This window comes from Crocuta crocuta, unplaced genomic scaffold (genome assembly GCF_008692635.1).
Source record: "Crocuta crocuta isolate KB4526 unplaced genomic scaffold, BGI_CrCroc_1.0 scaffold242, whole genome shotgun sequence".
Lineage (NCBI taxonomy): Eukaryota > Metazoa > Chordata > Mammalia > Carnivora > Hyaenidae > Crocuta > Crocuta crocuta.
Genome location: NW_027528614.1, coordinates 210,306 through 231,779, shown reverse-complemented (window position 1 = coordinate 231,779; position 21,474 = coordinate 210,306). Strand labels below are relative to the sequence as shown.

The following is a 21,474-nucleotide window of genomic DNA, read 5'->3' as shown; positions in this document are numbered from 1 at the left end:
CTGATGTGGGACTAGATTCCCGGACTCCCCTTTTCCCGCCCCCAGACCCTGGCCATCTGCTCTCTGTCCTAAGGACCCCAAACCCTCCCCCCACTCCCAGTAACCCTGGAGAACCTAGGTGTCGAGACCCTCACCCCCAGCTCGCAGACCTAAGGCAGCGACCCGTGACTCAGGCCCCTCCAGGGACTTGGAGAGGAAGCAGCAGCTGCTGCGAGCCGGGCCCGCCCTTCCCATCTCCTGCAGCTCCTCCCCACGCTTTGGCCTCCCCCAGCCAGCCTTTGTTACTGAGGGGTCCAGGGCTACCACCAGGCTGCGGTGGGGGTTGTGGAGAGCCGAGTTTGTGGAGAGCCGAAAGGCAGGAAAGGTGTTCAGAAGCCAACGGCTTTGGAAACTGTCTCCCCCACCAGAGCCGCTGCCCCACTCCAGCTTCATCCTGTCTCCCATGGGTTCCCCATGGGCTGCAATGGGGAATTTGGAGGGAGGAGGACTGGGGAGATGCGGGTGGGTCGACCGGAATGGCCGCCGCCCAGCTGTCGCCAGAGGGCGCGGTGGCTGCCCAGACTCGAGTTTGGCGTGCTTGCCTTCCATCCCCACAAGTCCCAAAGTCAGCCCTTTAGCTAAAGACACTGACAGACTACATGCCATATGTAGAAAAAAACAGTATGAATTTTATTTTTCTGCTGTGCGTGTTCCTCCGGAGAACATAAGAGCGGAAGGATCCTCTCAACTAGGTTAGAGGACAGAGCCCAGGGGCAGAGCCTAAGGAGGCGGCTAGGCCAGCCAGTGGGGCAGGCACTACCATCAAACCTGCAGACCCTGCTCCTAGGAAGGGAAGCTGAAGGAGAAGGGGATCCCTGAGGCACACAATCAAGTAACAGTGGGAGGGAAGTGGTCAGGCCCACCCTTCTTCCTTTATAAGGAGGTCTTGGGGGTGGGGTGGGGAGCGGTGTGGATCAAGCCCTAAACTGTGAGAAGACATGTTTCCCACCCCCTTTTCCTGGCTGGTGAGAAGATCTTGGAGTCCAGTGGTTGAAACTCAGAATTTAGGGTATGAGCTGGGCCCAAGGAGTGGAGGCTCAAAACGGGAAGGGACAGCCCTTTCAGTCCATAGACTTGGGCCTCTGGTCTGAAGCAGTCAGGGCCTGGATGTTAAAGGAGAGGAAGTGCAGGACTTGGAACCAGGTGAGCTCTTCACTCAGCCTCACCTTCCTGGGGCCGGGAGAGGAGGTTGAGTTTTCTTTGTAACTGAGCCCGGAGGTAGCGGAGGTCTTGCTGGTCAAGTCCGTGAGCCAGGCCCAGGTAGAGTGTAAGGAGGAGAGCAAGGAGGAGGCGGTCAGTGCCCAGGGTGGGCACCACCCACAGCACTGTCAGCAGCTCCACACAGACTGGGTGGCGCAAGTGGGAGAAGAGTCTCAGAGCCCGGGGAGACTTCAGGGCCAGAGGTTCACCCAGCCCCAGCACATGATAGTACACCTAGGAGGGAGAACAGCTTAGAAATGAAGTTAAGCCCTTTTTGCAACTTAGCCACCTCTTTCCTCCCCTTCGAGGAAACTTCCCTTTCTATAACTCAGGCCCAAGAACCACCCTTCTGAGACCTGAACTCCTGATTCTCATCTCTGGTTCATGAACCTTCCCTAGGCCCAGGAGGCCTATGGTTTCTGGCCTCTGAGGGAAAGTTGAGGGGAGACTGTCTTATAAGAAAAGGAGGTAGGTAAGGGAGTAGAAAGAGAAGGTGGAAGAGCATGGGAGGAGGAGGAAGGAAATCCTTGGAAGGGAAAGAGTCATTCTAGAGGGAATAAGAGGTCTCAGGTAGGAATCTGGGAGCCTCACCTGTTTGAGACCCATGAGCTCGGCGTAGTCAAAGACGAGAAGGATGCTGAAGATGAGGAGCCAGGATATGACGTGGAGCACAAAGCAGAGGAGGGGCACCCAGGTGGCCCATGGCTCAGCCCGAGCCTCCCACAACACAGGGCCTCTGGGTACAGGTTTCCAGTACTGCATCACCAGCTGGGAAAGGATGAGGGGCTGGGTATCTCAGCAGCCTACCCTTTAAAGACCTAGACCCAGAGGTTGCCCCCACCCCAGGCTGGCCTGCAGTTCTCCCCACCTCTACCATAAGGATCATAAACAAATATTCACCATGTGGAGCATGCTAGGTGGGGTCCCAAGGATGTAAGGATAACCTGTATCTACCCTGAGGACTTAAGAGAACAGATGGGGGTGACCAGATAGATACATAAAGAAGTCTATGACAAGCAAACACTGAGAAAACAAATGAGTACTAACTGGGAAGCCTCCTCTTGAGACCTCGGTAAGTGATTCTGAAGAAAGGGTAGGACTGAAAGAAGTGTCACCAAAGGGATCTCAAGCAGAACAACATGAACAAAGTTGCAAAGGTCAGAATGCACGTATGATGTCTGGGGAATGAAGAATGGTACACCATTCTTGATAAGGAGGATATGTGCTGTGGAGGAATGGAAGCTGAGATTAGAGTCCTAAACACCCTCAGTTCTCCTCCTAAATCCACATTTTATCAGAAGGCTAAGGTCCCTGCCCCTCCAATCGAGGACACCCTTCTCACAGATTGTTTCCTTTGGGGACCCAGTGGCCAAGGCCTCATACCTGCAAGGCTAGGGCAGTGCATGCCACGTACAGTGACCTCTGAAGGACCCCAAAATATCGAGACATCCACGCCTTCACTGTCTCAGTTGCCATAAGGCTGTGCTGCCCCACAAATAGTATCAGGAGACCCAGATCCCAAGCCAGGGGGGCAAGGATGCTGCAGTCCTGCAGGGCAGCCAGCCATCCTTGGCGGGCATCTAGGGGGAGTTGAAGTGGGGGACAAAAATCAAGAAAGTTGCAGGAAACACCCCCTACCCTAATCTCCTCTTGGGGTCCCAGGCCATGTCCTTTAATGCTTTCAAGAGCCTTAATGCTCCCTCTCCCGGCTTTTCCCATATTGGTTTTCCATTCTCTGCCCTTTCCCTTTTCCCCAGGCCTCCTTCAGAGTAGGGAGAAGGATTCCTTCAAAGTAGCCACAAAAGGCTTGGCTGGAGAGGCCAGGGTTGCACCGACCCTTTTGTTTTCGGTTCTCCAAATGCGTCCTCTTTTTAACACTCTCCTCTCCATAGTCCTCTCTACAAAAGCACTTTCCTTTCCTCTGCTTCTAATCGCCTTTTCCCTCTCCACTCAGTCCTAACTCTTCCGCCTCTCCAAACCGCTAATCCCTGAGTTCCTAATTTAGCCCTCTGGTCTGCCCTGAAGCTTCTCAGGCTTTCACGGTTCTAGTTTCCTCTCCCGGACTTCCCCTGTCATTTGTCTCCAGGCCCCGCCCTCCCTCCCTCTCGTCCGGCTCCACCTCCAGCCCCAGAGCTCATCCTCGATCCCTCCCGCTCACCCGGACCACCAGGCTCCGGGAGCCCTCCAAGAAGTGGCCGAAGAGAGGTAAAGCGCACGAACTCCACTCCGGTGCCAAAGGCCAGGATGAAAGAGGCGAGGGCAGCAGGGACCAGGAGCAGAGCTGGGGCCATGGCGACACTCGGAGGGGTGGGGAAAGGGGCAGGCACGGGATTCCCGCGGCCGCAGGCCCCGCCCCCGGCCCCACCTTCCGCTGGGGGTTCTGCCCAGGAAGGCGGTGCTCCTTCGCGCTGCTGCCTGGGCGTGGGTTCCCCGCGCGCCTTTTTTCCACACTGCCCCCGAGGGCGGGTCCGGAGCGCCTAGACCAAGCCTGTGGTCGCGGCGTCATAGAAGGGAATGTTAGAATTCTGAGAGACAAACCGAAAGGGTAGCTGCGCTGCAGCCACTCGTGTCGGCGGAGTCGCAGCTCAGCTAGTTGTCTCATCTAAAATGAAGACAGTTCGTCACTTTCGGAGTTGTTGTAGAAAACGAGAATTATGAGCCCCCTTTTCTGTAACCTTGGTCGGAAAACATAGCCAAAGTCAGAGGTTACAAAGCCTCGGTTAACACTTCAATAATAAACGGTGAGAGAACGGAAGACTGTTGATCAAGACTGAAAACCCAAAGCTCTGAAGCACCTATTACATTTTGTTAAAAAGTTAGTGACTGTTTTACCATAAAATAATGTTTATTCTGTAACTTATTCTCTCCACTTGGCAATGACAGAGAATTTCTCTGTAACACAGATTATTTCTAATACTGTCAAAGGCTGTTGTTTTGTAATCATGAGAGTGACGATGTTAAAATATCTGTGATAGAAAATTTTACGTGTTGTAAATTTTGTAGGTAGATTTTATCCCAGCTTGTGATAGTTATCTATGACTTTACTCTGCAAGCTCCTAAGTCTGACCCCATTGACTAGTCAGAAGGTCTTTTGTCTGAACATTTTCTTCTCTTTAAATCAGTTTGTAATACCTACAGTAGAATAACATATTTGAAAAGCAAAGTAAAAGTAAGGTTTCCCTCCATCTGAATTAAAGATCATGTGGCTAAGGACCTAGTCACAGTACCTATGACCATAACAGGGAATTTAGAACATCATTTAGTGAAATCCCTCAGCTTATAAACATAAGAAATTTACTAAGTATCCTAATTTGACTGTGTTGTCATTTCCTGCTAGGACCCTGACTGATAGAGATATATTATTTGTGCTACTATAGTATTCATTGGAAGTATAAGAAAAGATCTCTATTCTCCAGAAGTTTAAACTGGGGCACTTCATTGTCACTAAGTCAGGGTGCACATGAGTGCTAAATGAGGGTATAGAGACAGCTAATACTGTCAGGCGTCCCATGGACCTCAAGGCCATAGACAGTTTCAAACAGTACAAGGTTCTGAGTTGTGCAAGGGGACTAATATTTAGGTCCTACTGTGCTGACAGCTCAGAGCCTCAAGTCTGCTTCAGATTCTGTGCCTCCCCATCCCCAAAGGCAAGGGAGTCAAGAGCAAAAATGAACTACTGAGACCTCATCAAGATAAAAAGCTTCTGCATGGCCAAGAAAACAATCCATAAAACTAACAGGTAACTGATGGAATGGGAAAAGATAGTTGCAAATGACATATCAGATAAAGGGCTAGTATCCAAAATCTATAAGGAACTCACCAAACTCCACACTCAAGAACCTNGCCTGGAGCCTGTTTCAGTCTGTGACTCCCTCTCTCTCTGACCCTCCCCTGCTCACGCTGTCTCTCTCTCTCTCCTAGAAATAAATATAAAATTCTGTCTCCCTCTCTGCCCCCCCCCTCAAAAATAGACATAAAAAACATGTTTATATGTTTAAAAGTCAGCAAAACTCATGGTTTTTCTACTAAAGTTTTACCATTTTAAGTATAATTTACTTGCAGAAAAGCCACAAACTAATCATTCATCTTTTTTATTGAAGTGAAATTCACACAACATAAAAATAACTATTTTAAAGAGAACAATCCAGTGACATTTAATACAATTCATAATGTGTGCAATCACCATCTCTATCTAGTTCCAAAGCATTTTTATCATCCCTAAATAAAACCTTGTACCCATTAATCAGCCAATCCCCATTTCCCCCTTCTCCCAGGTCCTGACAACCACTACCCTATTCTGTCTCTATGAATTTATCTATTTCAGGTATTTCATGTAGGTGGAATCATCCAAGGTGACTTCTTGTGTCTGGCTTCTTTCACTTAGTATAATGCTTTTGAGGTTCATCCTAAAACATTGTAGCAAGCATCAGTACTTCAACTCCTTTTATGGGTGAATATTATTGCGTTGTATGGATATACCACATTTGTTTATTCTCCTGTTAATGAACATTTTTCTTTTCACCTTTGGTCCTTGTGAAATATAGATATGAGCATCTATGTACAAGTATTTGTTTCAACTCTTATTTTAATTCTTTTGGGTGTATACCTACTAGTGGAATTACTGGGTCATTTGGTAATTCTAATTCTAATTTTTTAGAAACTGTCAGACTGTTTACCACAGAGGCTGAACCATTTTATATTCCCACCAGCAATGTAAGATAAGGGTTCCAATTTTTCCACATCACTGAAATCAACCAACTTTTAAACTTTAAATTTAAGGGGCACCTGGATGGCTCAGTTGGTGGAGAATGGAACTCTTGATCTTGGGGTTGTGAGTTCAAGCCCCATGGTGAATGTAGAGCTTACTTTAAAGACAAAAAGAAACAAATACATAAATAAAATTTAAATGTGAGATGTTTTTAAAAAAACCCTGCACTACACCATAAGGCACAGAGTGAATATTTATTTATCACAGAGATTAAACCTAAGCTCTAATTTTATAAATACTGGAAAAGCAGGCCAGAAATGTGCAAAGATTTGCTCAAAGTCAAAGCTAAAGAACACTTCTAACAAGATGAGGTGAGGAGAATGGAAAATATTTTAGTAGCATTCCATACCTCCAAACTCAAATTTACTCACTCTAAGCATCCCTTCAAGTTCTTGACACTAATTGTTTCTACTATCTTTCAGAGGATGAGTCAGAATCCAAGTCAAAGAGGGAAAGAGATGACTTCCAAACAGGAGGGAGGACACCTGTGTGTGCCACACAGCAGTAAGTATGTCAATCCTGCTAAGGGCAGCCACTTATGATAACTGAGTATGGGTTTACCCGACTCTAAGTAGCCATTTAAGAAATCTGTGGCTCGAAACCTCATTATCTTTTTGTTTACCCATAAGTCTTTTCATCTCCACCCATGTTCCAAGACAAATCACGTCAGTATACCCCAATCCTTTCTAAAGCCCTAGGTTCTTTCTTTCAAATATTTTCTAACATTTTATTTACTGGCCTGGGAGGGAAAAGAGTAAGTACTGTGGTGATGTTTTCACGAGGATGACATTTCCAAAGTGGAGAGGATGAAGGCCTCTGGCTTGGCTTCCTGCTTCAGCACTCCTGTCAGCAGGAACTCAGGTGAGAGGATGGGCAACCCAACCCGAAATGGAATAGAGCATCGATGGAAGTCCTGGGAGCATGTAATCACAACCCGCTGAGGCTGGGGAAAGACAGAGAGCAAAGACAAAGTCAGGGGTGAAAAAGTATCCTTGAAATAGGTTTGGAATCCACTAATCAGTTTCAGCAGTAGACCTCCTGATATGAAGCACACTTGCCACAAGTACTCGTCCCAGAAAAGCTGAACCTGAATTTATTTAAGCTTTTAAAATTAACTACAATTTAGAAGGAATGTAAAAGATGGAAGAAGAAGATAAATGACATAGCAAAGGAGCAAACAGAAAAACCCAGACTGGAACATTCTAAACAACTGACCTAGTTTCTGCAGGAAGTCAATGGAATAAGAAAGGCTGCATGGGTAGGGGGGATCTTCTAGAGTAAAAGAGAATTAAAAGATATGCAATTGTGAGGGGTGCCTGGGTGGCTCAGTAGGTTAAGTGACTGATTTCAGCTCAAGTCATGATTTCAGGGGTGATGAGATAGAGCCCCGAGTTGGGGCTCTGTGCTGTCAGGGAGGGGCCTGCTTGGAATCCTCTCTCCCTCTCTCTCTATTTGCCGCTTCCCTGCTCACATGTGCAAGCACACTCTCTCTCAAAAGTAAATAAACAGGGGCGCCTGGGTGGCTCAGTCGGTTAAGCCTACGACTTTGGCTCAGGTCATGATCTCACAGTTCGTGGGTTTGAGCCCCACCTCAGGTTCTGTGTTGACAGCTCAGAGCCTGGAGCCAGCTTCAGATTCTCTCTCTCTCTCTCTCTCTCTCTCTCTCTCTCCCTCTCTCCCTCTCTCTCTGCCCCTCCCTTGCTCACACTCTCTCAAAAAAGAAATAAACATTAAAAAAATTTTCTTAAATAGTCATTAAAAAAAAGGAGTTTGCAATTGTGGCAATACTTGAACCTCATCTGAATCCTGACTTGAACTATAAAGAGACATTTTTGGCCAACTGGAGAAATCTGACCAATGGACTATGAGATAATGACAAGAAACTACTGTTAATTTTGTCACGGATCAATAATGGCATTGTGATTATGTAAAAAAAAAACATATCACTTCTTGTAGAAGTCTACTTTAAGCACATAGAGGGACATAATATGATACTTGTAGTTTCCTTTAAAATATTTCAGCAAAGGGGTATCTGGATGGCTCAGTCAGTAAAGCAACTAACTCTTGGTTTCAGCCCAGGTCATGATCTCGCGGTTCGTGAGTTTGAGCCCCACATCAGGCTCTGCGCAGAGCCTTCTTGGGATGATCTCTCTTCCCCCTCTCTCTGCCCCTACCTTGCTTGTGCTCTCTCTTTCAAAATAAATAAAGTTAAAAAAATTGTTTTAAATACTTCAGCAAAGAAAGAGGGAAAAAAGGCGTAAATTGAGAAGACAGAGCAAAATCTATACTACCTTGTTTTTTTAAAAAATTTTTAATGTTTTTATTTATTTCTGAGAGAAAGAGAGAGAGACAGTGTGAGCAGGGGAGGGTCAGAGAGAGGGAGACACAGAATCTGAAGAAGGCTCCAGGCTCTGAGCTGTCAGCACAGAGCCCAATGCGGGGCTCTGGCCCACAAACCGTGAGATCATGACCTGAGCCGAAGTCGGACACTCAACAGACTGAGCTACCCAGGCACCCATATACTACCTTGTTAAATCTGAGTAACTGATATATGGAAGTTCTCTCTCCTTTTGTGTATATTTAAAAAATTAAACATACAAAATAAAAATCCATTTAGAATCAGCAGGCCTCTTCTACATTCCTATCCCTTTATATACCACAGAGCTTACCCCTACCCTCTCAGTATTGTGTTCCCATCCATACCAGTATTCTTCTCCAAACTTTTCCCATTCCAGCCACCTTTTTTTTTTTTTTTACAAATAGTTTGTCAAATTGGTTTCCATATAACACCCAGTGCTCATCCCCACAAGTGCCCTCCTCCATGCCCATCTCCCCCCTCCCCCCCACATCCATCGGTCCTCAGTTTGTTTCTCAGCATTCAAGAGTCTCTAGTCTCTCATGGTTTGCCTCTCTCCCTTTCCCCCACCATTTCCCCCCTTCTTCTCCCCCGTGGTCCTCAGTTAAGTTCCTCCTAATCCTCCTATACGTGCAAACATATGATAGTTGTCCTTCTCTGCCTGACTTACTTCGCTCAGCATAACACCCTCGAGGTCCATCCATGTTGCTACACATTCCAGCCACCTCTTTAACTGCCACCTCACTAGATCCAAAACATACCACCCATACCTTATAGGACCGGGGCATGGTGGGTAGGACAGTGCCTCCGCAGCAGCTGATGATCTCTCCCATTTGAGGTGGTGATGGCTGGACTCCTGGGGTCACATGGATCTCATAGCCCTAAGCAGAAGAAAATGGTGGAGACCGTAAATATATGCACTGAGAGCCCATGAACAGCCCAGGAAGAAGGCCGCACGAGGCACAGGGCAGAAGACAGCCTCTCACCTCCAGCAACCTTCTCTCCCGAGCCCGGCTCAGGGCATCTCGAAGGCTGAAGCCAAAGTTCTTCTCCTGCTCAGGATCAGTCACCACATATTCATCCGGGGGCAAGAAGCAACCAGCCTTGCGGGACTAAGGACAGCAGCAGTCAGCATCAAAGCTCAGCCCACCCTACCACCCAGCTCTTCTGCCCAGCATGTAGAGGGAGCTTATGAAATGTTCTTTGAATTAAGCTTTCTGCCTCATTCACCTCCCTTGTCTTCCTCCCCCCCCCCCCTTTTTCCCCACTACTTTCTACAGCACCACGTGAGCAGTCTTCTGCCATCAGTATCTCTGCTGCTATGCCATCACCTCCTGGACTCTCACCTGGTGCAGCCAGTCCAGGGAGAGGATGGGGATCCCCCGCCCTAGGGCACACAGGAACTTGACCGTGCGGCGGACTCGATCAGTCACCAGGTGGGAAGCCTCTGCCACTGAGCTAGCCAGACTCCCCCCAAGGGCCAGCACCGCCCGTTCTCCACGGGCATCCACCACACCTGTGAAGAGTACCTGTGGAAGGAGTTAGCCTAAGCTGGTCATGGCAACCCAAGCCATCAGCGTCTATCTCTGAACCCCTAAATCTCCCATTCTCCCACGTCTGTTTCCCACCAAGCTCCATGCCCCTTTTCTCCTACTTTGGGCGCTGTAGATTCTTGGTTAGGTTTGATCCGCCGAAGGCTGCGGGTTGAAATTCCCCTGGGCTCCTCCTCTGTTTGGTCTCTCTTTCTCTTGCCTGATCCTGGAATGACTGCATCCTGGGATTGAGAAAGATCTTGCTGGGAGTTTCTGAGCCTACAAGCCCTTTCCTAGCTTCAGGGCCCCAGCCCTCACCTCACCTCATCCTTCTTTGGCCTCTCTGCAGAATCTTCTTCCTCTTCCTTGAGGGACACGGTCTTCTGTTGGAGCCGTTTTTGAAGTGGGGGTGAATCCACAGTAGCCAAAGGCCTCTTGCAGCGCTGAGAGGGCTTAGGCTGGGACTCTGGGGTGAACTCAGATCTGCCTGCTGCCTCTACCTTCTGGATCTGGGTAGCATGAATAGGGGCCTCTGGAAGCTGGGCAAGAGCAGACTCGGGAACGGTCCTAAGAGACTCAACTGCTCTCATTGCTCCTCGTCTTTGGTTCTTTGAGGATCGAGAGTTAGGTTTAGGGGGTGCAGAGTAGGGCTCATGGACAATGGGAACTGTGAAGGACCCATGCTTCCTAGTGGCCCTCAGCCTCCTGCTGCAGTTGGCTTGAGGGACTGGCTCAGGGGGAAAAGGCTGGTCTGTGGGGACAAGAGATTGGGATTCAGGGGTGGTAAGAACTGACACAGCACTTATTGTAGACTTTAGTGTCTTACCCCGACCACCCTCAGCTATAGCCTTAGGGGTGACCACCTGATCTATGGGGTTGAGAGATTCAAGGTCAGAGGCTGTGGACTCAATTGGTTGGGGGATCTTGACAGAGGACCTTTGCGTCCTGCCTCGAGGGGCCCGAGATGTGAGTTTGGGAGTGACAGGCTCGTCTGTGGGGGTGGAAGCCTGGAGCTCAGAGACTGTGGGGACAACTGGTTTGGGGGTCTTGCTAGAAGACCTAGGTGTCCTATCCTGAGATGTACGTTTGGGGGTGACAGGCTGGCCTCTGGGGGTGGTAGGCTGGAGCTCAGGGGCTGTGGGAACAGTTGGTTCAATGGTCTTGACAGAAGACCTGAGTGTCCTGCCATGAGATATGGGTTTAGGGATAGACTGGTCTGTGGGGATGGAAGACTGGACCTCAGGAGCTGCTGGGACAACTGGCTCAGGAATCTTGACAGAAGACCTATGTGTTCTGCTGTGGGTGGCCCCAGCTGTGGGCTCAGTGATGACAGACTGATCTTTGGAAGTGGTAGGCTGGAGTTCAGGGGCTGTGGGGACAATTGGTTCAGGGGTTTTGACAGAGGACCCACGTGTCCTGCTCCGAGTGACTCGAGATGTAGGCTCAGGGGTGACAGGCTGGTCCTTGGAAGTAGAAGGCTGGAGCTTAGGGGCTGTGGGGACAATTGCTTTGGGAGTCTTGACAGAAGACCTACGTGCCCTATCCTGTGTAGCCCCAGTTACAGACTCAGTGATGACAAACTGGTCTTTGGAAGTGGAAGGCTGGAGCTGAGAGGCTGTGAAGACAACTGGTTCAGGGGTCTTGTCAAATTTATGTGTCCTGCCCCAAGATATGAGCTCAGGAGTGATAGACTGGTCTTTGTAGGTAGAAGGCTGAATTTCAGGGGCTGTAGGGATAACTAGTTCAGGGGTTTTGACAGAGAACCCTTGTGTCCTACCCCGAGTGATCCGCAATGTGGGCTCAGGTGTGACAGGCTGGTCTCTGGAGGTGGAAGGCTGGAGCTCAGGGGCTGTGGGGACAACTGGTTCAGGGGTCTTGACAGAGGACCTATGTGTCCTGCCCCGAGTGACCCGAGATGTGAGCTCAGCAGTGACGGGTTGGTCGGTGGGAATAGCAGTGTGAGGTTCAAGGGCTATAGAAGAAACTGGAAAGGGTGTCTTCCTGGAGGACCCTCGGAGCCTGACTTTGGGTTTTGGCAAGGAAGTGTCTGGAACTTTCTGATTTCCGTTTTGCCTGGTACTGGGAATGGGCTCTAAAGAAGATGGAGAGGAAGAACGGAAAGGGTGAGGCACAGGATGTTTTTGACTCTGAGTGAGGAGGGGGTTTTGGTGTGGGGCTGAGGCTTCAGGCACTGCAGGAGTCTGACAAGCATCTGTGGATTCCTGATCATCCTGAGGAGAAATAGAAGCAAGTGAGGGAGAAAGACACAGAGAGAGGAGAGACAGTACTTGAACACTGTTTTTGATACTTGTTTATGGTTAGACTGTGTTCCTGGCATTTCACTTGTCTATGACCTCCCTTCCAGAGACAAGGGAACTTCCTGAGGAGGAAGTTCCAAGACCGGGAACTTCCTGGGGAAGTAGCAGTCCTCATTCCCACAGACCCCTCCTCATGCTAGAATAGTGTTCTCCATAGGTGGATGATGGCAATAAGAGGATGGTTGGAAAAAAGAGGGAAAAGACACACAAAAAAATGACATTCTGAGTCAGGTACAGGGAGGTAGAACTTGAAAAACAGACATAGAAAATGACAGGTGCAGGGGCACCTGGGTGGCTCAGTTGGTTTAGTGTCTGACTTCGGCTCAGGTCATGATCTCATGGTTTGTGAGTTCAAGTCCTGGAATGAGCTCTGTGCTGACAGCTCAGAGCCTGGAGCCTCCTTCAGATTCTGTGTCTTTCCTTCTCTCTGCCCTTCCCATGCTCATGCTCTGTCTCTCAATAATAAAAACGTTAAAAATTTTAAATAAAAAAAAGGCAAATTAAAAAATTGAAAAAAAAAAAAAAGAAAATGATATGTGCCAAGGGAAAGCAACAGAAGCCACTAAGGAGTGGTCACAACAAAACAAAACTGGGAAGATAGAAAAAGGAGTAGATTAGAGCAAGGTCAGGGGAAAGAGCAATGGAATAGAAGGAGCAGAAACAGCAGCTCTTACCCCAGAGGCCTTCTCAGCAGGTGGCACCTCGAAAGTCAAGTGGCCTAGACAGAAAGTAAAAACAAGTGCAGCTGAGGTCTAAGCAGTCAGTCACTTGGGGGTTGATTAGTACAAAGGCTAACCTGGGGTTCCCCTCTGCCTTCACTTACCTCTCTGCTGCCTCCTGGGGCTCACTGGGACTCCCTCTCCTCCACCTGACTGGCTCCCAGAAACTACTGGGGTTGAAGCAAGTCCCTGATGATCACCTGTCCCTGTTCCAAGCTCTAGTGTTGGACTGGAGGCTTGCCCTTCCTGGTCCTGGCTCCCTTTCTCAGTCTCCCCTCTCTGTGGGCCTCTCTCCAGTACTCTTTCCGGTACCTCAACTCCTAACCCAAATGGCTCACCTTCTCTCTCTAGTACTAGTTTCTCTGTTTCTCTCTCAAATATTTCTCTTGCAAGAGTATGCTTTTCTATTTCTTTCTCTTGTATTTCCCTGGGTATCTCAATTTCTATGTTCAAATTCTCCATACTCCTTTTAATTCTTACACTTTTCACCTTTTGGTCAGACTCTTGTCCTTGAGTATCTCTAGCTAACACCTGTATTCCTCTGGTTAACTCTTCTTCTCCTATCACATCTTCTCGTTCTCCTGCTGGCAGGTTCTCGGTTTCCCTGTCCAATGGTCCTCTCTCAGGGGCCACCCCCTCTGCAGCTTTTCTTGGTGTTCCCATGTCTTTCATCCCTCTGTCCTGAATCCCCAATGGTTCTATGTGAACTGGGCTCTCTGGATGTTGGGCTTGTGGTATTGTCCAAGGTATAGGGAGGCAAGATCCATGGGGATCAAGTTGGGCAACAATGAGCTCGGGCTCAGAGGCCTCAGACTCTCTTGGACAGAATGGCTGTGTTGCCAAGACTTCCCATGGGTCATCCAAAGTACCTGGAAGTTTAGAGTCAGAGAGAGAGAGAGTAAGATACAGACTGAAAACGTAACAGATTGAGAAAAGATTAAGATAAATTCATGAATAATAAACCTAAGTGGATTTTTAAATGAAAGTTGAGAATAAGGAGGACAGTTATAAAATTTAGTGTTTGTCTAAAAAATAAGACCACACACATACATAAATTCTCATAGGGGTACCTGGGTGGCTCAGTCAGTTAAGCATCCAACTTTGGCTCAGGTCGTGATCTCGTGGTTCATGAGCTTGAGCCCCACATCAGGCTCTCTGCTGTTAGCAAAGAGCCTGCTTCAGATCCTCTGTCCCCCTCTCTCACTGTCCCTCCCCAGCTTGTTCTCCCTCAAAATAAATAAAGTTAAAAAAAGAAAAAGTTCTCATAGTAGCCTCTTTAAAAATGATGGAGGGGTGGCGCCTGGGTGGCTCAGTCAGTTAAGCGTCCGACTTTGGCTCAGGTCATGATCTCATGGTTCATGGGTTCGAGCCTTAGGTCCAGCTCTGTGCTGACAGCCAGCTAGGAGCCTGGAGTCTGTTTCAGATTCTGTATCTCCCTCTCTCTCTGACCCTCCCCTGCTCATGCTGTCTCTCTCTCTCTCTCTCTCAGAAATAAATAAAACATTAAAAAAAATTTTTTTTAAATGATGGAGGGGCGCCTGGGTGGCTCAGTTGGTTAAATGTCCAACTTGATTTCAGCTCAGGTCACAACCTCATGATTTGGGAGATAGAGCCTTGCATCAGGCTCTGTGCTGACAAGAGCCTGCTTGGGATTCTCTCTCTCTCTCACTCAAATAAATAAATAAACTTAGAAGATTGAAAAAAAAATAAAAATGATGGAGATGGAAAAACAACAACAAAAGTCAAACAATGAGAAAAAAACATGTCGAGGGAGAAAGCAATGATGCCAAGATAGGGGCATGAAAGACAGAGTATCTTATACCTGTATCCTGGAAGCTACAACAGGAAGGACCAGGCTCTTGGGGTAGAGTAACCAGGAAGGCCTGGGTGGCTTCATCTTCCATGCTCTGGGCTGTTGCACAAGAAAAGCTGACTCAAGCACAGCTCCTCCACAGAACTCCAGGGTCCCATTCCTGGCTTCCTGCCTCACCCATGCTAGCTTTCACAAACTTCAAGGATCACCACTTTGGGCTCCCAGCTCCCACTCGCACCAACATCCACATGACATGGATGTCCTCACCTTCCAGACTCTGATTCTCTCTTTCCACAAAACACTGGGTAGCCTGTAGGTCCAGGTCTTCAGAATCTGGTAGAGGAAGAATAGAAGATAGATAAATAAAAACTCTACCTGACTCTTAATTCCTTACTCTCTCTCTACCATTTTCTCCCCAACCCAAATCCTTCTGCAATGGACCAAATGTGTGGTCCCCCAAAATCCCCCAAATTCATATACTGAAATCTAATTTCAAACATGAATTTATTAGGAGGTGGGGCCTTTGGGAGATGATTAGTGCATGAGGATAGAACCCACGTGAATGGGATTAGTACCCTTCCTTAAAAAGACACCCCAGAGAGTTCCCTTGTGCCCTTCTGCCATGTGAGGACACAGTGAAAACACAGCTGCTTATGAAGAAGGAAGCAAGTCTTTACCAGAACATGACCAATCTGGCACTTTGATCTTAGACTTACCAGGCTTCACAACTGTGAAAAATAAATTTCTGTTATTTATAAGCCACCCAGAAAACAGTATTCTGTTACAGCAGCCCAAATGGACTAAGAAATTCTAGAAGCAGTCTTTCTTTTAGGGGTCAAGGGAGGAGGGCCACCACTTACCACTGTGGTTGTCTCCAGAGTCCTCGGTCTTGTCCATATGTGGTTCTCTCTCCTCTTCTATGGAGGTCTGGGCTCCCTTTCTCTGTAGCTGGATGGATTCCCCTAAAGTGCCTGTGACCTGCAGGTCATTAACGTTCTCCCTTGAGACAGGGAGGAGATCCTGCTCCACCTGTGACCGAAGTGATTCACCCTGGGTCCTCGCCTCAAGATCTCTCTTGCACTCAAGAACAGCTGCAGCCCTGTCTGCAGCATTCTCTTCTGCTGGAAGCTGGCTCCTTTTTATACCTGCCACAACTGAGGCTGCTAAGGATATGCCCTCCTCTGCATCTGTCTCACCATCCCCAGATGGAGGTTGGGATTCCTCTAGATGCATCACAGGCAGCTTTGCTTGGCCCTCTTCTACTTCCACATCTGTTTGATCTGTCCATACCACAGGCACCTGATGCTTCTCCACAAGTGTAACAGCTGACCCTGGTGGGACTTTTTCCTCCACTTGTATGTTGAGGTCTACTGTGGCAGAGGCATGGTTTCTCTCCAGATGGACCCCAAGTGAGCTCTTATCTTCATCCACCCCTAGATCACTGTTTCGGAGAGGAGGCTGCCTCTTTTCTGAATGTGCCTTGTCTGTGTGACCCTTGGAAACAGTTCCTCTCTTTTCCATTGGGAGCCCCTCCTCCTCCACATCTGTGTCGCTATCTCTCCCAGCAGAGGTTTGGCTTTGCTCCAGAAGGGCCACAGGTTGGGCCCTGTCCTCTTCAAAATCTGTATCTCTGTCCCATGTAGTGGCTCGGCTCTCTTTCAGACGTGCCAAAGCGAGTGCTGCTAAGACTTCTTCCTCATTATCTGTATTGCTGTCAATCACCACAGAGGCTCGGCTTCTCTCTAGAGGGACTGCCAGCTGGATCTCACCTTCCCCCACATCTGTATCACTACCAGTTGGGCTCTCCTGTAGATGTGCCAAGGCAGGTGCCTGAGGACTCTTTGTACTAACTCCATGGAAGATGTGCCTCTTCTCCATAGGAACTACAGCTGGGGTTGCAGGGATCTCTTCTTCTACATCACTATCACTGTCTATGAAGTCAGAAGGCTGGGCCCTTTCCAGACAGACTACAGCAGGCCTTCCTGGAGACCTGCTCTCATCACCCACAACTGTGTCACTGTCCTCCCCAGCAGGTTGGTTTCTCTCCAGAATCACCCCAAGTGGGACCACCCCATTCCTTGCATCCCTCTCAACTTCTATGTCATTGTTCCTCTCCTTCACTGAACACTGATCCTTTTCAAGCTGGATTTCAGTTGCCACAGCTGTAGACTGTTCTGTCGCTGCAGTGGAGCCTCCTCTGGCAGTTGAGGAGGCCTCTCCTGATGCTGGATGTTGACTTTCTTCCTCATCTGTGTCACTGTCCAGGTTGAAGGCAAAAGGTGGCCCAGGGCCATCTAGGGCAGGGGAAGGGGCCTCTTCATCACTGTGAAGGAAAGAGAAGGTAACAAATCTATAAGCATTTGTTTCCCAAGAAGGAATACTCTGCTCAACAGGGAGCTCCTTGAGAGCAGGCATGAGCAAGTAACTGTTTTTTCCTCTCCAGCAATTAATTCTCTACTTGGGACATCAGAGGTACTCAAAAAAAGTTCAGCTGAGCAAAAGACTATGTGCAATTCCCCAGCCCCACTTTCATGATAATCATCTCTAAGAGATGGATCCTACAGCCCTGGTTCCTCCTCCTTTTGAAGACTCAAGTATCTGTTCCTCTAGCACTTACCTCTCTGGAACCACAGCAGCTAAAGGGGAGGTCCTTGATTCTTTTACCACACACCTTTCTAAAGGAGAATCTGTCAAGAGTAAAAAGGAGTAAGTTGACTGTTTTAAACTCACCATCCCCATCTTCTCACCCACACTCCCAATATACAAACATACCTACTTCCTCCTCCGAGTCATCAGCCAACAGGAGTCTCTGGGGTTGAGTTCCTCCCTGTACCCTGGGTGTGTCTTCTATAGTTAGAGGGCCCCGGGAAACAAAGGGCAGGGGGACATTCAGGCGATGGTACTGGCAGGGCAAGTCAGCAAAGAGAATCAACTCCTGGTCCCTCAGCCGATGACTCACCCCTGGCCTTAGGACCTTAGGAGGCCTTAGGACTTGAGTACCATTGAGGCTCCCACAATCTTGAAGGATAGGTGCCTTGTCCCAGGCCAAGATTTCAATCACTGCATGTTGTTTGGAGATTGACGAAAAGGGCAGGGTCACAGAGCAATCAGGCATTCGGCCTACCATATTCTTCCCGAGATACAGAGGAAAATCTAAGAATTAGAGAGGTAGATAAGTGAAGGCCAGAGTTTTGGCCTGCTATCAGGAAAATATTCCTGTTAAGTAACCGACTACAAACTCAAGGTCCGCACATACATAAGAAAAATAAAAGACCGTATGACATCTAAGTATTGAAGAATATAAGCAATTGTGTTATTCATTGTCAATACCCCATCTATCCACATTGGATTTTTTTGTTGTGGTAAAATATACATAAAATTTACCAAGTAACTATTTTTAAGTGTTTAAGTAGCATTAAGTACATTCACATTGTTGTGCAACCATCACCACCATCCATTTCCAGACCATGCTCAATTTCTATTTGAATCTCTTCACCTTCTCCTACCAAAGTAAAATTGAGCCCATTGAGTCCAGGGCACTTGCCTGGAACAATCAACTCAATCAGCCCCCCTCTTTTCCATTCCCAGTGAAGAACACTTTCAGATCTCTTTGAAGTATATATAAGATTCTTGCAACCCACCAACTACCTCCGCATAAAAATAAGAGGCCTGTATCAGTCCTCCAGCATCTAATAACCTCTGACCTTTTTCTGGTCCATGGGCACTACTGAAGATATGCAATCGCCCTACAGGCTCCAAGCTACACCCCGAGGATCCACTGGGTATCTCTGTCTCTTCCTCTTCCTCAACCTCCCAGTTAATAGCCTGGGTGTCTTCCATGACCTGGGAAGGAAACAGATTATCATCATCTCTATCACAGCATTTAAAAAATATTTGTGATGGTTAGTGCTCCACATTGGGCTCTCTGCTGTCAGCACAAAGCCAGCTTTGAATCCTCTGCCTCCCTCTCTGCCCCTCCCCCACTTACACATGCGCTCTCTCTCTCAAAAAATAAGTAAAAATTTTAAAAAATTGTGACGATAGGAAATAAATATTATGAGGGGGATAAATATTACAAGGTCCCGAGTACATAAATATATACAAATACATGTGCTTACATATAGAGACAACATTTGAGAAACAATGTTTGCCTTATGATATACAACATACTGACATTTCATTCTTTTCTTTCCCATCTATTTTGTAAATGCTGATTTGCAACCCACAGTTTGAAAAAAAAATTATTTCTTAAAAATGTTTTAATTTTATTTTTGAGAGACAGAGAAAGAGAGAGAGAGACAGAGTGCAAGCGGAGGAGGAGCAGAGAGAGAGGGAGACACAGAATCCGAAGCATCTCCAGGCTCCCAGCTGCCAGCACAGAGCCTGAGGTGGGGCTCAAACTCATGAACCTTGAGATCATGACTTGAGTTGAAGTCAGACACTTAACTGACTCAGCCACCAGGTGCCCCTGAACAAAATATTTTAAAGAGAGCCAAATTATGCCAAGCATCAACTATGTGTTGGGCTTTGTATTATGTGTCAAGCATAGCAAACATAGGAGACATGCACTTAGGAAACTAAGGCTAAAAATATTAAATGACTTGCTCAGGATAACATAGCAAGTCGGTGGAAAAGAAAGGAATAAATGTGCTTCTGGAGGCAAAGCCCATAGGTTTTACACTTTACCAGGACATCTCAGTATGATCAGAGTAAACTGCAAAGAATCCTAACAGCTGACATACATAGACACTTGCTATGTGTGAAGTACTGCTTTAATTACTTTATGTATATACGTATATATAAACACATACATATATATGTACAAGTATATACCTGTATACATATACATACATATGTATACATGCAGATTCAATCCTCACAAGAACTTTGTAAATTACTATTACTATATTCTATTTCTCAGATTACGAAACTGCAACATACATAGGTTAAACAACTTGCCCAAGATCAAGATACTGTCATCTGTTTAACGTCTGGTGGCTTTCCATGCCCACAAGATAAAGTAAAATCTCAACTCTTTAGCAAGACCTTCCATAATCTGAACCTCAGTTCCTGCAGTGTACGCTCCCCTCCCCCAAAGTCTATGGTTCAGCCATACGGACCTTCTCCCCAATTTCCAAACACAGTTCCTGTTGTCTCCCACACCTGCATGCTTTAGCTAGTACCTTTGCTCCTAGTTTTCTGATCAACTCCTACCCATGATTTATGGTTCAGTTCAAATGTCATTTTCAACAAGGCCTTTCCTGGAGTCTTCCCTGGTTTCTGGTGTTTTTGGGTACCCACGTGTTTCACAGTCGTCAGTGAACTTGTCTTTTCTCCAACCCTTCTAACTATACTGTAAACAGTACTTTCCATTTCTGCCTTCACACACCCTCTCGAGAACTGGGCCAGCAGAACTGTGCCTTTTCCCCTAGGGCACATCATATTCATTCGACAGTACCTATTGCCCACCTGGTACTGTTCAAACCAAACATAAAATTAACCCTGCCTTCCTGATGAAAAGACAAATGAAGGGGGATGAAAACTAGTAACAGTATGGGTGGAACTCACTTTAAAAGGATGCCATCCCTGAGGTCAGTTGTTGACAGGTAAAGTAGGACGCGTCGATGGGGATAGGATAGTGCTAACTGCGTCCTTAAGACTGGAGAATTCAGTGAGAGCCCAGGACCCTTGGCTCCAATCCAGTGAGCCACCATCTTTGATCCCCACCCCAGTGGGGTCCCTCAAGGCCCAATGTCTCTCATACCTAAACTCGGGGAGGGGCGTCAAGTAACTACGAGTATTAAAAGCTGAGAAGCAAACTTCCAAGTATCTTCCGCCCAGTCGCACCCAAGGCACGCCCCTCCCGCCCTCCGGGAGAGCCAAGATGGCACCCGAGGAGCGGTGGGCGAGGTCCCCCAGAACTCACCTACTTTGAGTCCCCGCGCGCGCCACCAGTAACGGCCGCTACCCAGTGGCGCTAGAGCTCGCGCCGGGAGGGAGGCGATTCGCTGATTGGCTCCTGCCGCTGTCTTTCACAGACCTTCTGCCTGACAATTGACGCAGCTCCCAACACCAGGCACAGCGAAAGCCTCGCCCTCGCCCCCGCCCCCTCAGCTCAAAGGGGCGCCTTCTCCTGAGAACCTGAAATCGGTTGAGGAAGGCGGTAATCCGAGGTTGGTCTGTGCGCACAGAATGGCGCACCTCGATTGGACAGCTCCGAGGCACAACCCACCACTTCTTCACCTCCCACAGCCCACTTCCCGCGTAGATTTCCAAACCGTGACCACAGAGTCTGGCTGCCGAGGGCGGATAGAGGGGCTTACCACAGTCATCGCCGGATGCGTTTACTGCAGCCAGAGAGCCCTTCCCCGGTCCTCCGAGACATGGAGTCCGCTGACTCAGGAGAAATGAAAATGAGGTGTGGGTTGCAGTCGTGGCTAGAGGCTGCAGTTTGGAGAACTGCCCGTAGGCGTGGCGCTTGAGGACTCCCTCATCGCGGTGGAACTTCATTTCCTTTTGATTTGTCTTTTTTAGTAGAAGTAGAAGTTAGGACAAAGGTTTTGTCCTTTCCTCCCTGAAAATACATCCCTGATGGACATTTGGAGGTCATTTTCCTAAGGATCTGTAGGCGAAGAGGGAGAACTGTTTTGTTAACTATCTTAAAGGTTGACTAAGGTCTTTGAAAAGGTAGAGAAAGGATGATAAAATCATCTACTTCATGGTATCGTA

General features: G+C 47.8%; 2 protein-coding genes across 6 annotated transcripts; both read right to left on the bottom strand.

Moving 5' to 3' along the window:
* Positions 1-646: 646 nt before the first annotated feature.
* On the bottom strand, positions 647-3,687 carry NRM (nurim). The gene is made up of 4 exons (XM_077754964.1): positions 3,398-3,687; positions 2,623-2,819; positions 1,831-2,007; positions 647-1,473 (listed from the first exon to the last, which is right to left on the bottom strand). Exons 1-4 carry the CDS (start codon positions 3,528-3,530, stop codon positions 1,192-1,194), a joined length of 789 nt encoding a protein of 262 aa, XP_077611090.1. The 5' UTR covers positions 3,531-3,687; the 3' UTR covers positions 647-1,191.
* Positions 3,688-5,314: 1,627 nt separating this feature from the next.
* MDC1 (mediator of DNA damage checkpoint 1) lies at positions 5,315-20,893 on the bottom strand. 5 transcript variants are annotated; one of them, XM_077754958.1, is made up of 15 exons: positions 20,672-20,893; positions 18,450-18,588; positions 17,518-17,898; positions 17,363-17,432; positions 15,606-17,068; positions 15,013-15,078; positions 14,755-14,844; positions 13,037-13,801; positions 12,888-12,931; positions 10,219-12,126; positions 10,018-10,137; positions 9,710-9,892; positions 9,350-9,475; positions 9,134-9,244; positions 5,315-6,950 (listed from the first exon to the last, which is right to left on the bottom strand). In XM_077754958.1, the coding sequence occupies exons 2-15, from the start codon at positions 18,583-18,585 to the stop codon at positions 6,783-6,785; spliced, it is 5,631 nt and encodes a 1,876-aa protein (XP_077611084.1). In that variant the 5' UTR covers positions 18,586-18,588; positions 20,672-20,893; the 3' UTR covers positions 5,315-6,782. The 5 variants fall into 5 exon arrangements, with proteins under 5 accessions (XP_077611084.1, XP_077611086.1, XP_077611088.1 ...); XM_077754960.1 differs by lacking the exon at positions 20,672-20,893 and adding an exon at positions 20,510-20,570; XM_077754962.1 differs by lacking the exon at positions 13,037-13,801.
* Between the last annotated feature and the right edge of the window lie 581 nt (positions 20,894-21,474).